General features: G+C 36.1%; 1 protein-coding gene and 1 pseudogene across 1 annotated transcript in view; one reads left to right on the top strand and one right to left on the bottom strand.

Annotated features, from left to right (window-relative positions):
• Positions 1-2846: 2846 nt before the first annotated feature.
• LOC128168765 (uncharacterized) overlaps positions 2847-17466 on the bottom strand; it is a 74925-nt gene continuing 60305 nt past the window's right edge. Inside the window, exons 31-34 of the mRNA XM_052834902.1 lie at positions 11253-11443; positions 8204-8431; positions 7648-7876; positions 2847-3675 (exon numbers count right to left, since the gene is read on the bottom strand). Coding sequence (XP_052690862.1) covers positions 3526-3675; positions 7648-7876; positions 8204-8431; positions 11253-11443 — 798 coding nt within the window. The 3' untranslated portion in view covers positions 2847-3525. The remainder of the gene's footprint in view (positions 3676-7647; positions 7877-8203; positions 8432-11252; positions 11444-17466) is intronic.
• Positions 14733-16944, top strand: LOC128168766 (uncharacterized; annotated as a pseudogene).

The raw sequence follows: 17466 nt of genomic DNA, 5'->3' as shown, positions 1-17466 counted from the left end.
AGACTTTTTTTTTTTAGCCGTGTACTGACATCCGACAAGCTAGAGGGGGCGTTTCAAAGGGGTAATCTTGGGATTTTTTCATACTATTGAATGAACATCGTCTGAACCAAGAGGTTTTATAAATATTAAATAATTTAAGAAAATATGCGGCAAAAATATCTTGGGACAGACTATAATGTACACATTCAACAATAAATTCTTCTAGTGAAAACTTATGACGTCGTTTTTAATGTCGCAGTGACGTAAAGTTTTGTGTTCTATAACGTCGCAGCCGGAGGGTTAAACACTGAACAATAACTATTCCTAGTGTACACAAACAACAATAACTATTGCTAATGTACACATTCAACAATAATTTTTGCTAGTGTACACATTCAACAATAACAATAACTGTTGTTAGTATTCACATTCAACATTAACTATTGCTAGTGTACCCATTTAACAATTACTATTGCTAGTATACACATTGAACAATAACTATTCCTAATGTACACACTCAACTCAGTATGTAATAAATATAATAATAGATACCCTTTTCCATATCACAGCTTGTATCAGCCCTCGACCAATATCAACCCTCGGGCCTTCGGCCCTCGGGCTGATATTGGAGTCTCGGGCTGATACAAGCTGTGATATGGAAAAGGGTATGTATTATTCTCTCTCTCTCTCTCTCTCTCTCTATATATATATATATAACCAGTGTAAGAAATTAATATTTAATGTTTGTCTATTTGTAAACGTCATTGTTTCTGTGCGCATGTGTGTGTGTTTTATTTACATCTTCAGGTGAGATTGTTTACGTGTAATTGTTTATTTTTATTTGACCATTTGACTACCAGTTTGACCTGTCTGACAATATTCTAAGTTTAACTTCTACTAACCAAACTTCCCGCCTAATTCACCAGGCCCACGCACACTGTGTCTTGCATTGAGAGGGGACAAACCTGTATGAAGATTAAGTGCAAGCTTTGTCTGCGATTAGCTGCCGGTGTCCGGTAATTCTTGTGTAATTTATTACTTATTCATGTAAATATATTCTATGTTTATAATTTAACAATTCCGTGTTTTAAATTAAATAACCTTTATCCTAATAATTGTACCGTATTCTGAGATAATTGTCAAATGAGTCAATGTTGTATTTTTTAGGTTTTTTATATATATATATTGAATAAATACATTTTATCATATATAGTTCTTTGAATGCGAAAATTAAAAATAATGTTAAATATTCAAAGAAGGATTTCAATTAAAGGGGGTACAGAATTATTATTTCAAGTAATTATAAAATCATTTGATTATAAACTCTTAATACATGTATATGAAGATTCAAACTCTCTTAAAACCTTTTCAGTTGTTGTCCGCCCAAGAAAAAAAAAATGGGCTCATATAAAACAAAAACAGAAGGACAGTTTGTATGCTATATTTATTGGCAGTGATGTAGTGTTTCTTTACACAGACAACACAACTCTTCCAACATTTAGTAAACCAAATATAAAAAGCTACTGTCCACTTACTAAGTACTCACTGCACTACAACAATTGAGCAACCTCTCTCTCTCTTTCTCTTTCTTTCTCTCTCTCTTTCTCTCTCTCTCTCTCTCTCTCTCTCTCTCTCTCACACACACACACACACACACACACACACACACACACACACACACACACACACAAATATCTATATGAACAGATTCATCACATGATATAAGAAATATAAATATTCATATGAACTTTCACTTTGCTCACATTTCACCACAGCTTTACATACATAAACATTCCTAATCACTTGTACCAACATCAGATTTACCACATGATCAGAGAATATTCTGTCAATAATCAAACCCTAGAAGCATCTACACCACCTATACATGTTATAACGATTTAACAAATATCATACATGCACTAAATTTGGTAAAAAAATTTTATAACAAATAATATCCCTTGTAGGAACTCCTCTATAGGAGAAGTTAATATCCTGTTTCCTATAGCAGTGCCAAATGCAAAACTCCTTAAGCCTTTTGATTTTTTTTCAGATAATCTAAATTGAGTCAACAAAAACAATTATGGATGTGGTTAAAATTTGTTTTGTTCTTACTATGCAGGCAGGATATTTCGTATGATAATTCTAACTTTTTTCATGTGTTTATATTTTTTACATTTCAGGAGAAATGTATATACATATAAATTGCTGAAGAGTTCCAACAAGGGAGGTAACTCATTTTTATCACAACATTGAGTGAACTCTCATCATCAAGCACTACAACAAGTAAGCATTAACAGAAGATAAACATATGAAAGAGGAAACAGAACAAGCCATGGACCTTACAACAGTAACGGGTCAATAAAACACTCTTCAATGGACAATGTAACACCAAGTACAGATTCCATTGTAGTCTGTACATACAATCACTCAATGTGTATGTACACACAGTCACTCAATGTGTATGTACACACAGTCACTCAATGTGTATGTACACACAGTCACTCAATGTGTATGTACACATAGTCACTCAGTGTGTATGTACACACAGCCACTCAATGTGTATGTACACACAGTCACCCAATGTGTATTTACACACAGTCACTCACTGTGTATGTACACACATTCACTCAGTGTGAGATCTTGAGGGGATAAGTAATATCAGATATAAAACATGGACAAATGATATCATAAACAAAGTACAAGGAAAATGGAATCCACATCTCATCTTTACATCTCCAATTATTCTACAAAATAAAGCACCTACAATGTCTATAAAATTCAAGTCCAATATAGCTGCAGTAATTATCACAGATAAACGCCATGGAGACCAAAACCATGACAACAATACAAAACCATGACGACAAAAAACTATGGCAACAATACTAAGCCAGAGCTTGAGCAACTAGGATACATGAACCTGTCATGTTTACATCATGTGATGAAGATGATGAACGAATGAGGAAATGTTTTGTAAAAAATTAGTCAAGTAATGCTCTGTCCAACTCCTAAAAACAGTCGAATTAAGTTTTCTCTCTTTGATCTAGCTTGTCAAAGTGCTGAGTTTCTCTCAGCTTATGGAAGCACACATAAAGCAGCCTAAGCAGTCGATCTTCATGTCTCTCTGTCACCAAGCCGATAGAATAAACAGTTTCTTCGCAATTTGTAAGCTTACATTGTATATCATGTCCATGACAGCATATATAAATTGTTAAGTTGAGCCCAATATCACAGTTTTGTATTAACCCTGTGTTCTTATAAACTTGCAGAACATAGTTCTCACAATACTGATAGTAAAGGTAGTTTAGTTTCATTGATATACATTGTCTTCTCATTACACAGCAAACAGAAGCCTTGACTGTGCAAACTGTGGGGTAGACATTTCCTTGAAGCTGTTTCTTGTTCTGCTTCAGTAATTTAACTATTTTCATTAAGACAAAGAGGGATTTAATGACCAGGTGTCTCCTCTGTAAAAAAACACCATAAAGTTCCTGAAACTGGTCACATAAAATTCCTGAAGTCAACTCTGCCAGTTATATTCCAAAAGAATCAGAAATCTAAGACTTTGTTGACCACCTCCCGGAGTTGTGTCCCTTTCTGTACGTCCTGTTTAGCAAGGACACGGCGGAACATGATTGGACAGTCCAAAGACACGCATGGCTGACTCTCATCCTTGACCCCCATACAGGTGTTACACACCTACAAACAAAACAATGGCATGTTATCTACAGGAATATCACAGACAAAACGGAACCAACATTTGAACAAAATAATTCAAAAGAATCTGCAATAATGTACAAGTAACAAAGAAAACAATTCTTGGAACAAATTATAGAGCCTTTCACAGAATCAGAATATCGACAGTCTCTACTGTAGATTTATTGCATATTACATTCAAACAGATTGACAGCTATTCCATTGTTCACTGTAAACCAAATCTTCAATGACAGATATTATTAACTTGTACATCATAATAACATGGATAAAATAATTCCACTGGAGATTGTAAACTAAGTATTCTTAGACAGGTAACTAACTTGTAACCTGTGGTAAAGGTAACTAACTTGTAACCTGTGATAGAGGTAACTAACTTGTAACCTGTGACAGAGGTAACAAACTTGTAACCTGTGACAAAGGTAACTAACTTGTTACCTGTGACAGAGGTAACTAACTTGTAACCTGTGACAGAGGTAACTAGCTTGTTACCTGTGACAGAGGTAACTAACTTGTAACCTGTGACAGAGGTAACTAGCTTTTAATTAACTGTTACATAGTTAATTAATTTGTAACCTGTTTCAGAGGTAACTAACTGTAATCCTTGACAGAGTTAACAAGAGGCCCATGGGCCACATCGCTCACCTGAGGAACAATAGGTATGATAAAGTCAGCTTAATGGAGTCATAATAAAAACAATCTGGACAATGTACAATAATACATGTAGATTTTTCCCCCTTGGAACTGGGATAGCCCCGATTGCTGCCAATATTTACAAGAGCAGACTTTAATTACCTCTCCTGCACATGTATAGGGACTCAACGTTACGCAGGCAGGGATGTCCGCACACCTACGCAACTCAACAGGTACCAACGTTAACACAAGCAGGAATGACCACACACTTGCGCCAACAGCTCAACATAACGCAAGCAGGGAGTGCCGCACACTTGCGCTAGAAAGGCCAGAACTCTAGCAGAGATGACCATTTACTAGTGCTCCGCCACATCCACCACAAGCAAGTATGACCACACACTTGTATTTAAGCGATACAGGGCAGGAAAGAGCGCACACTCTGTGTCATAGGCTAGAAAACACGAAGATTAGATAGAGCATGGGTGTACACACACTCAATCTATCTGTAACTGTTCAAGTTTAACCCCAAACAATCGCACATTGTAATGCAAGAGACACTGTCCCTATATATGTGCCAGCCTAAAATAATTCATAGTATCTAAAAATTGGAAATCAAAAATAAACTAACTAATCCGGCCTAACCCAAAACTACTTATGCAGAACAACTTAAACACATTGAATATTTATTATTGTATAAAAATAATCATCACAATAATTGGTTAACAGTGGATGCATTAATTAAAATAATCAAGAATCAATAAATCAAGGGCAATAACTCAATACAGTAATACAAAAAGATTTTAATGAAAAAATAGCTGCCTGCCTCAATTTTATAGTCATATCACATGTTGAGTATTGCAGTTTTCTAAAAGATCCTTTTCAATTGTTTATATATGGGATATTTAGCTGCATCAAACTCTGAACCTTCTTGTGAGGCCGAAGAATTGTCCTGGAGCCAAAGTCTTAACAATTATAAAGAATCATCTTGCTGATCCGTTTCTAAGAAGAAGATTTTTAAAGATTTGCTCTATATATCCCTATGTAAAACTTTAACACCCCCCCCCCCCAATGTGGCCTCACCCTACCCCCAGGGATCATGATTTTCACAACTTGAATCTACACTACCTGAAGATGCTTCCACACAAGTTTCAGCTTTCCTGGCTGTTTAGTTTCTGAGAAGAAGATTTTAAAATATTACTCTATATATTCCTATGTAAAACTTCACCCCCCCCCCATTGTGCCCCACCCTACCCCCAGGGATCATGATTCACAACTTTGAATCTACACTGCCTGAGGATGTTTCCACAAAAGTTTCAGCTTTCCTGGCTGAATAGTTTCTGAGAAGAAGATTTTTAAAGATTTACTCTATATATTCCTATGTAAAATTTTAACACCCCCCCCCCCCCCACAATGTGGCCTCACCCTACCCCCAGGGATCATGATTCACAACTTTGAATCTACACTACCTGAGGATGCTTCCACACAAGTTTCAGCTTTCCTGGCTGATTAGTTTTTGAGAAGATGATTTTTAAAGATTTACTCTATATTTTCCTATGTAAAACTTCGACCCCCCATTGTGGCCCCACCCTACCCCCAGGGGTCATGATTTTCACAACTTTGAATCTACTGTACCTGAGGATGCTTCCACACAAGTTTCAGCTTTCCTGGTTGTTTAGTTTCTGAGAAGAAGATTTTTAAAGATTTACTCTATATATTCCTATGTAAAACTTCAACCCCCATTGTGGCCCCACCCTACCCCCGGGGGTCATGAATTTCACAACTTTGAATCTACACTACCTGAGGATGCTTCCACACAAGTTTCAGCTTTCCTGGCTGTTTAGTATCTGAGAAGAAGATTTTTAAAGATTTACTCTATATTTTCCTATGTAAAACTTCGACCCCCCATTGTGGCCCCATCCTACACCCAGGGGTCATGATTTTCACAACTTTGAATCTACACTACCTGAGGATGCTTCCACACAAGTTTCAGCTTTCCTGGCTGTTTAGTTTCTGAGAAGAAGATTTTTAAAGATTTGCTCTATATATACCTATGTAAAACTTCGACCCCCCATTGTGGCCCCACTTTACCCCCAGGGGTCATGATTTTCACAACTTTGAATCTACACTACCTGAGGATGCTTCCACACAAGTTTCAGCTTTCCTGGCTGTTTAGTTTCTGAGAAGAAGATTTTTAAAGATTTACTCTATATATTCCTTTGTAAAACTTCAACCCCCATTGTGGCCCCATCCTACCCCCGGGGGTCATGAATTTCACAACTTTGAATCTACACTACCTGAGGATGCTTCCACACAAGTTTCAGCTTTCCTGGCTGTTTAGTTTCTGAGAAGAAGATTTTTAAAGATTTACTCTATATATTCCTATGTAAAACTTCGACCCCCCATTGTGGCCCCATCCTACACCCAGGGGTCATGATTTTCACAACTTTGAATCTACACTACCTGAGGATGCTTCCACACAAGTTTCAGCTTTCCTGGCTGTTTAGTTTCTGAGAAGAAGATTTTTAAAGATTTACTCTATATATACCTATGTAAAACTTCGACCCCCCATTGTGGCCCCACCCTACCCCCAGGGGTCATGATTTTCACAACTTTGAATCTACACTACCTGAGGATGCTTCCACACAAGTTTCAGCTTTCCTGGCTGTTTAGTTTCTGAGAAGAAGATTTTTAAAGATTTACTCTATATATTCCTATGTAAAACTTCAACCCCCATTGTGGCCCCACCCTACCCCCGGGGGTCATGAATTTCACAACTTTGAATCTACACTACCTGAGGATGCTTCCACACAAGTTGCAGCTTTCCTGGCTGTTTAGTTTCTGAGAAGAAGATTTTTAAAGATTTACTCTATATATTCCTATGTAAAACTTCAACCCCCCATTGTGGCCCCACCCTACCCCCGGGGGTCATGAATTTCACAACTTTGAATCTACACTACCTGAGGATGCTTCCACACAAGTTTCAGCTTTCCTGGCTTTCTGGTTCTTGAGAAGAAGATTTTTGAAAATTTCTCGAAATTTTTCATTAATTTCTAATTATCTCCCCTTGAAAACGGGTGTGGCCCTTAATTTTCACAACTTTGAATCCCCTTTGCCTAAGGATGATTTGTGCCAAGTTTGGTTGAAATTGGCCAAGTAGTTCTTGAGAAGATGTTGAAAATGTGAAAAGTTTACGGACAGACGGACAGACGGACAGACGGACAGACAGACAGACGGACAGACGGACAGACGGACGACAGACAAAATGTGATCAGAATAGCTCACTTGAGCTTTCAGCTCAGGTGAGCTAATAAAAACTGAGTTTACCTGCACCAGGTCATGATAAACCTTCTCCCATCTCCTGATCCTATCACAGAGAGTGACACAAACATGCTGTGGGTCCTTGACACAGCTGTTACAGATCGGCTGATTGGTCTGTTTATCACATACTGGACAGTTAGTGGCTGAGAAGTATTGAGATATAGTTCCTTTCCGCTGGTCAGGGGCCATCAAGGACTGTGGGACAACCCTGACCACCTTGGGCATGTCGTTGTACCTGAGGTTCACAAAACAAGTACCAACATAACCATACTGGATAGGGAGAGACTCAACAGATTGGCAAGGGACAGACTTAACAGATACAATGAAAGTAAAATCAGACAACACCAGTTAGGCTGTCTCTTTCCTTTAATTCTAGATTCTGAAAAATCATGCAGAAATTATACAGAATTTTATTTCCATATTTATATAAGATTGAAATATTAAATCCTAAAAGAGTATGTTCTCTTATTGTAGTCAGTATTTGTCAGGTTAAAATATTTTTACCAATTTTCAATAAAATAATTTTCATATTTGAGGACAAATAAATACACTCTTTTCTCACCATGAGAAGACGTCGACCCCGAGCAGAGAGAAGACTCGGTCAAGCGGTGGCAGGATCTGCTTGGTAATGTAGTATGTGGCGTTGAGCCTGAGTGCGGGGTCAGACAGGACCTCCCCCGGCTGTCTCACCAGCTGTATGAGTGGCAGACCCGGACTGCCGTAGATGATCACGTACGGGACTCGTTCCCCCGTCCTGGGCTCGGAACGTCGGTCGTGTCGGAGCAGCTTCCTGTAAAACAAAAAAACTCTGTCACTCACTTCTACTTCTATCTTAGGGAATATGTCTATAACATTATACATGTATGAAGAACTGCTTATTCCCTTCATTTTACCTAAACAAAACATAAAGTAGTAGGCCAAATGTACATGTATGTAGAACTGATTTGTTCCCTTTATCTTATCTTAAGAACAAGAGGCCCAGGGGCCACATCGCTCACCTGAGCAACAATTGCCTTAATTCTGATCAAATTAGCATTACAGTATCAAAATATCTTGACAACTGAGTACAGTAGATCTTGCTAAAAAAAATTTGAAAATCTGCCAATTTTTATCCACCTCTTATTTTTTAGTAAAGCCCCTTTTGTTGTTGTACCTGTAAGAAGATTTTTCTCTATTCCTATAAACCCAACCCCCCCTCCCCATTTCATGGCCCCACTATTCTCTAGGGAATCATGGTTTCATCAAACTTAAATCTACCTTTAATCTCATAACCTGTGCTTTCACACTAAGTACTGAGTTTTGGACCTAAAACTTTCCCAGAATATTTTTCAGGATTGTAAAACTTGATCCCACAATTGTGGCCTCACCCTACCCCCGGGGACCATGATTTGAACAAACTTGAATCAACACTTCCTGAGGATGCTTCCATTTTAATTTGAGTTTTTCTGGCCTAATAGGTTTTGAGAAGAAAATTTTTAAAGATTTTCTCTATATATTCCTATGTAAAACTTGATCCCCCTATTGTGGCCCAACCCTACCACCGGGGACCATGATTTGAACAAACTTGAATCTACACTACCTGATGATGCCTCCACTCAAAGTTGAGCTTTCCTGGCCTAATAGTTTTTGAGAAGAAAATTTTTAAAGATTTTCTCTATATATTCCTATGTAAAACGTGATCCCCCAATTGTGGCCCCACCCTACCCCAGGGGACCATGATTTGAAAAAATTTGAATCAACACTTCCTGAGGATGCTTCCATTTTAATTTGAGCTTTTCTGGCCTAATAGTTTTTGAGAAGAAGAATTTTAAAGATTTTCTCTATATATTCCTATGTAAAACTTGATCCCCCAATTGTGGCCCCACCCTACCCCCGGGGACCATGATTTGAACAAACTTGAATCTACACTTCCTGAGAATGCTTTCATTTTAATTTGAGCTTTTCTGGCCAAATAGTTTTTGAGAAGAAGATTTTTAAAGATTTTCTCTATATATTCCTATGTAAAACTTGATCCCCCAATTGTGGCCCCACCCTACCCCCAGGGACCATGATTTGAACAAACTTGAATTTACACTACTTGATGATGCCTCCACTCAAAGTTGAGCTTTTCTGGCCAAATAGTTTTTGAGAAGAAAATTCTTAAAAGATTTTTATCTATATATTCCAATGTAAAACTTGATCCCCCAATTGTGGCCCCACCCTACCCCCGGGGACCATGATTTGAACAAACTTGAATCTACATTACATGAGGATGCTTCCACTCAAATTTGAGCTTTTCTGGCCTAATAGTTTTTGAAAAGAAAATTTTTAAAGATTTTCTCTATATATTCCTATGTAAAACTTGATCCCCCAATTGTGGCCCCACCCTACCCCTGGGGACCATGATTTGAACAAACATGAATCTTCACTTCCTGAGGATGCTTCCATTTTAATTTGAGCTTTTCTGGCCTAATAGTTTTTAAAAGAAATTTTTTAAAGATTTTCTCTATATAGTCCTATGTAAAACTTGATCCCCCAATTGTGGCCCCACCCTACCCCCGGGGACCATGATTTGAACAAACTTGAATCTACACTACATGAGGATGCTCCCATTTTAATTTGAATCTTTCTGGTCGATAGTTTTTGAGAAGAAAATTTTTAAAGATTTTCTCTATATATTCCTATGTAAAACTTGATCCCCCAATTGTGGCCCCACCCTACCCCCGGGGACCATGATTTGAACAAACTTGAATCTACACTACCTGATGATGCCTCCACACAAGTTTAAGCTTTACCGGCCTAATAGTTTTTGAGAAGAAGATTTTTGAAAAATACCAACAAATTTTCAATAATTCTCAATTATCTCCCCTTTAAAAAGGGCGTGGCCCTTCATTTGAACAAACTTGAATCCCCTTTACCTAGTGGTGCTTTGTGCCAAATTTGGTTGAAATCTGCCCAGTGGTTCTTGAGAAGAAGATGAAAATGTGAAAAGTTTACAACGACGACGACAACGACAACGCCAACGACGACAGACAATGGACAAATTGTGATCAGAAAAGCTCACTTGAGCCTTTGGCTCAGGTGAGCTAAAAACAATAAGTAGTAGGCCCACTTGGTTAACCAATATGAATGTGGGCTTAAGATCCCTTACTTTGACTAAGGTTTACAATATATTCAACATTACATAAGTTACCATGAGATCCCTTACTTTCATTAAGGTTTACAATATATTCAACATTACATAAGTTACCATGAGAGCCCTAACTTTGATTTAGGCTAACAATAAATTGAACATTACATAAGTTACCATGAGATCCCTTACTTTCATTAAGGTTTACAATATATTCAACATTACATAAGTTACCATGAGATCCCTAACTTTGATTTAGGCTAACAATATATTCAACATTACATAAGTTACCATCAGATCCCTTACTTTGATTAAGGCTTACAATATATTCAACATTACATAAGTTACCATGAGATCCCTAACTTTGATTAAGGCTTACAATTTATTCAACAATACATAAGGTACCAGTACTCATTTTAATCATATTTCAGTAAGAATTATATAAACTTGTTATTCCTCAAAAAGATTTACATCAAAGTATCTATTTTGATAGAGCCCTTACTTTGCTATCTCCAGGGCCGGGACACAGGCCCCTGGTTTGTAGCCCTTCATTCCGCGGTATTCCTTGGCAAACACACAGTCCTGCATGGAAACCTTGCCCTCCATGAACTTCCGACATTGTCTTAACACGTACTCCTTTACTTTGGAGACGTCCTTACAACCAAACAGGATCTTGATGGATCGCTCCAAGATCTACAATAAGTCTTTATCAATTAGTCATTCTGTCAAAGACAACATCTCATTAATCAAAGCACTGAAGAACTGACGGGAGTTGATTTTGTCAATGTTTATTTATTTTAAAAGCAATGCTATGTTATTTTGCATGACAAGTACATGTAGTTTCTAATTTGTATTTGAATTACACACATTTTTATAAAATGAATTTTTGGACTTGACAGGTACTTTCGACAAAAATGTCAAGAAACCCCTAAATGAATCATGTTAAGTAATGTTTAAAGATAAATTAATTTTAAACTATGTATCAGTAATAGAAATATTTCTCGAAAATTGTATGGATCCAAGCAATATTGAACTCTAGTCTCATTCAACCAAACGCTCGGCTGACACCGTAAATCTCCGACAAGCAAGAGAGACCCGATCTGCTAGTCGGAGATTTACGGAGACAGCCGAGCGTCGAGTTGAACGAGACTATATTGAACTCTGGCCTAGGAATACATACGACTACAAAAAATATCTAAATTGTTCGTACCATTTAAAATTTAGCTATTTTCAAGGTATTTATAAATACATTTTATTGAAAAACAATGCTTTAGCATACATTACATCGAATATATCAATTATTTTCAAGAACTAAGTCTTGTCAACAGCGATGATTTGTGCTAAGGTCCAAACACTGTTTCACTTTCGGTTTGTCTGAGTAACTGCATAGGGAAGTTGATTAAAATCAACTCTCAAAAATGTAGACACAACTCAAATCTTATGAACTCCCTTGTGTACTATATTTAGGGTCTAAAGACTTTGAATAAAAATTATTTATGTTTAGTTTCTCAGGCACCACTACATGGGGTAAAATGCTAGCTGCTACATTAATTCACTTTGTTACCATACTGAAAAGGGGAAGAACTCAATATACTAAAGTTAAAAACAAACAAAGGCTCAAGGGCTACATCGCTCATCTGAGTAACAACAGCCTAAATCTCTAATAAAAATATATATCTAAACATCTTATTTGAGTAGACCTTGTTTATATTAAAGATTTTCAAATTTATTCTCTACATATTTCTTCACATATTCTTATATTAAATATTGAGCCTCTTTTGTTGTTTCAGTACAAGGTTTTGAGAAGATTTTTCTCTTTTATTCATATGTAAATAAATGCAATGCATAAAAAAACAAGTTCAATTACGGTCATACACATTTACAAATTGATATTTATCCAAAAATATACCTCTTACAACAAAGTAACTATGTTACTTTGTTCTTGAGAATTTCAACATTTTATATATCAATTACTTATATAGTTTCAAAGCTCTTACAAAATTGATTTAATTTTTTTCAAATTTTGTTTTCTTAATCAAATTTGATACAAAGAGCAAGTTTGATTAAACGCTGAATATTATCTCAATAAATTACCTCTTTTATGAATTAAATCATTACATATCCAAAAAACGTAGCATACATTTACAATTATTTCATCTTAAAGAAAATTTCAGTTAAACTTTTGATAAAAGTTTTGCCAAAATTTAATACATTGATTTAAAGCAGATGGTTTTGCACAAGTTCCAAAATAAAGAAAACAATACTAAAAATATGAATCTGTATACAGTCTGAAGACTTTTTACGAACAAATTGTAAATCGTACGTTCACCATTCAAATAAATACACTACTCTTTAAATTTATAAAATATCTTTGAATCATATTTAGATATTTAAATTTTATAGGTAATTTAATATGAATAACAATGCTTATCTTTATTTAATTATCATTCGTATTCAATTACCTTTTAGATTAACATTTCAAGGTATATGATATAAAGATATTTCATGAATAAGAAAACTGTATTGGAATGACATGATTTATCAAACACATCGTTTTGACAGGATTGACATGATTTATCAACACATCGTTCTGACGGAACTGACATGATTTATCAACAAATCGTTTTGACGGGATTGACATGATTTATCAACACATCGTTTTGACGGGATTGACATGATTTATCAACACATCGTTTTGACGGGATTGACATGATTTATCAGCACATCATTTTGACGGGATTGACATGATTTATCAACACATCGTTTTGACGGGATTGACATGTTTTATTAACACATCGTTTTGACGGGATTGACATGATTTATCAGCGCTTCATTTTGACGGGATTGAAATGATTTATCGGCACATCGTTTTGACGGGATTGACAAGATTTATCAACACATTGTTTTGACGGGATTGACATTATTATCAACACAACGTTTTGATGGAATTGAAATGATTTATCAACACATCGTTTTGACGGGATTGACATGATTTATCAGCGCATCATTTTGACGGGATTGAAATGATTTATCATCACATCGTTTTGACGGGATTGACATGATTTATCAATACATCGTTTTGACGGGATTGACATGATTTATCAGCACATCATTTTGACGGGATTGACATGATTTATCAACACATCATTTTGACAAGAACTAAGTCATGAATTGACATATTGGTTTAACAACTTTGTATTCTTTTAAGTTATACTGACTTCATTACAAGACTAGTTGTTGATCTCGTTATTTACCGATCACATTTGTAGTATATTTTAGAATAATGGACATGTCATGTCCTTATCTCATTAATAGCTGTAGTATGCTCTCTATGTTTGTAAAACAAGAGACATTTCTGTCTTAATATCCTGTTTTTAATTTTCTGTTAAAGCCTTGTTTATCCAGTTACATGATTGCATAGAATAAATTAGGATTAGTTATTTAATGTCATCTATAATCAAATGTCCACAAATTGCATTTTTTCCCAGATTCTAATTCTAAAGGCTGTAAAATAGTAGTTGAAATAGATATTGAACAAGTTACTGATTCATTTTGAAAATGTCTACAAAATACAATGTAAAAATTATTATAATTTTTCTTTGAAAATATTTTAATTGCCATATATTAATTTTAAATACTTTTAAATTCCAGTCTGAACAAATTCACAATCAAGTGTAAACAAGTATGGAAATTATTTCACTTCACCTGACCATTAAACTTAAATTTCAGCCAAAATTGGAAAGACAAAAATTGCAGGACTATAAATACTAAAGTCACCTTTTACTCTGAAAGCAGATAATTTCTCTAAGTTGTGTATTCTTTACATGCATGTTTATCTATACAACTAGTAATTTTTATCTTTTTAACTCATGAATATTTTGACTTCCTTATGTTTGACTACTTGCAGATTTTGTGTATCAGAATAACAGCACCTAAGATAAAACTTCCTCCTCAACAGATACTGGGTGTGATCACTTTCAAAATGGAGTCTTTCCCCCAACAAATGTAAGTGCATTAAATTCGTGTCCTATAGTTTGATTTTTATTGTAATTTATCAGATAATTTTGCTGTATTTAATGATTTCTAAATATATTGAACAGTGTTATTGAGAAACAAAAAGATAACTACTTTCCCAGTATGTACATTTAAATATCAACAGATGTGAGGGACTGCAGCACATGTCCGAATCAGTGTTTGTGGTACTGTGTGAGATAGTGGGAATCTCACATCAGGTGGCCATAAGGAGGGAGACAGCGAACATCATAGAGATGGTGGAGAGACGAGTGGCACCGTATGATGGGATTATAAGGATGTTGAGTGGAAGTATGAGAGAAGGGTTCAGACTGGAGGGATCAAATCTCGCCACCATGCACTGGCCAAACGACCACCGAGTGATCATGGATATGTCTCAGTCCGAGTATTACAACACAGCCAATACAATCTTGATTCTCTCTGACAGTTCTGAGAGTCCACCAGGATTCACTCTACTTCAGTTACTGACACCAACAAGATACAGAGACATCCAATCATCATGTGTCACAATGAATGATAGAGTCTATATATCTAGTTCTAAACACAGAGGGTTATTTTGTTCAGCAGTATTTCCTAATTTTACTGTACATGGACCCTGTGGTAATGGTGTTAGAAGAGGAATAGAATATGACACTGCCGTCTGTTTTGTTAGTGACTCTTGGCCTGTGTCTGCCTCCTCGTGGATAGACAGATGTCACTCATGGCCTGCCTCTAAGGTTGTTGGTGATATTGTCAGAAATGGTTGTCACTTTGTGGCAATAGGACATCCATTAGGACCCCATGAACATGAAGAATGGAGAATTTCCTTTTCTCAAGCAGAATATAAACTTGTGTACTCTATGAATCACTGTCAGTTTTTGACATATGGGTTGTTAAAACTTTTCTTAAAAGAAGTAATAAATCAACAATCAGAAGAAACCAATAAACTGTTGTGTTCCTATCACATGAAGACAACTATTTTCTGAGCCATTCAACAAAACATGCTACCTCAATGGTGTCCACAAAATCTCCTGGCCGGTTTCTGGGTCTGCTTTAAACTCCTACTTAAATGGGTGTATGAGGGGATCTGCCCAAACTTTTTCATCCCACAAAACAACCTGTTTCTGACAAAGGTCCATGGCTCAGCACAAAACAGATTGTTCCTACAGTTACATGAATTGTACAAGAAAGGTCTGGCCTGTCTGTTACAGAGTTCCTCTATCAGGTCCTACATCATTGATGTCCTATACAATCCCAGACTTTCTATTTGTACAGATGAGAGTATCATGAGATCAGAAGTTGATTATGATAAAGAACTAATCACTGAGTTGGAAAGTGTTAGACTTATTAGTGTGGATCTGTGTTATATTACCAAAGCCATACACATGATAGAACAGTATGTGGAGTCACCAAAGTCACTTTATCAAGTTGTTATATTACGACATCTTACAGCCTCAATTTTTCAACAAACTGCTTCTTTAGTACAAAACGTGTTTACTAACAAAAGAGCCAACAAACAGATGTATATTGCAGACAAAAAATCCTATCACATGCTGAAATTAGCAGCCAAGTTTGGGTGTATATCTGACATGTTGTACATTGCCATGTATTATTACAAGACACTCAGATACAGAGAAGCTTTATCTGTTATAGAGATGACAAAGGTCAAGTTAACACAGCCATATCTGATGTATTATGAACATGTAGACAGAGAGAGGTATGCAGAGGCTGAAGGGGGACAGTCCTGGTCTACAAAGATCAGACAGGCTGTAGCAGTGAATATCATACTTATCAATGAAATCTGTTATATCAGTGAACTAATACCAGAACAACAGTCAGCTCTACAGAACAGCAGGCTTGCATTACATATCCCAGTGTTTGTAATGTTACATTTCCTAGAGTTCTTGTGTTACAGACACATTGATACAACATTATCACAAGAAGCTCTAGATGAGCTACAGGTCCTAGTCCACCATGATCAGAAACTGTATATACGTGATATATACAGAGAAATCTCCTGGGAGATCCTGGGGATCTGTCAACAGATCACAGGGAACCTCCAGGCTGCTCTATACTCATACCAACAGTCACTAATCTCAGAGTATTTATTCAATGGTATACAAACTGCTACACAGGGTAGAATACAGGATATGGTTCAGTTAACACCACACCAGTATCAGTAATTTGGAATATATATCTGTCTTAACAATGGAAAGTCGTTGACAAAAATAAAATGACTGTATGTAAAGATATATGTATAGATTTCAACACAGAAAAATAACATGCACTTAGTTACATCCCAATATCTATATATAATTCTTAAATTACAATCAAAGTACTGAAGTACTGAAAGCCGGGCTCTTTTGGTGTGTCTTTATGCAGTAAAGACTGAAAATCTCAATCTCTCTTTCTCTTTCTCTCTCTCTCTCTCTCTCTCTCTCATGCTTTTAATGTCGGCAAAGTATCATAGAGCGACCAAATTTTGTAAGCGGCTATAAACAAAAAATATGTCTGTCTAGTAGAAGTTAAAAAGTTTAACAGTTGCTGCCTTGAATTTTGCAACAAGCATTATATATTCAATCCCCGTTTCTTCATCGCGCAGCAAAGTAGTTCATGGAAATTCATGCGCATTGTATGTGTCCAAAATGCATAGTAATGTTTTAAAAGAACGTTATTAAGAAGAAAACTAAAAAAGATACACAATT

Source organism: Crassostrea angulata, unplaced genomic scaffold (assembly GCF_025612915.1).
Source record: "Crassostrea angulata isolate pt1a10 unplaced genomic scaffold, ASM2561291v2 HiC_scaffold_47, whole genome shotgun sequence".
Lineage (NCBI taxonomy): Eukaryota > Metazoa > Mollusca > Bivalvia > Ostreida > Ostreidae > Magallana > Magallana angulata.
Note: the sequence above shows the minus strand (reverse complement) of the source record. Positions and strands in the feature narration are given on the sequence as shown.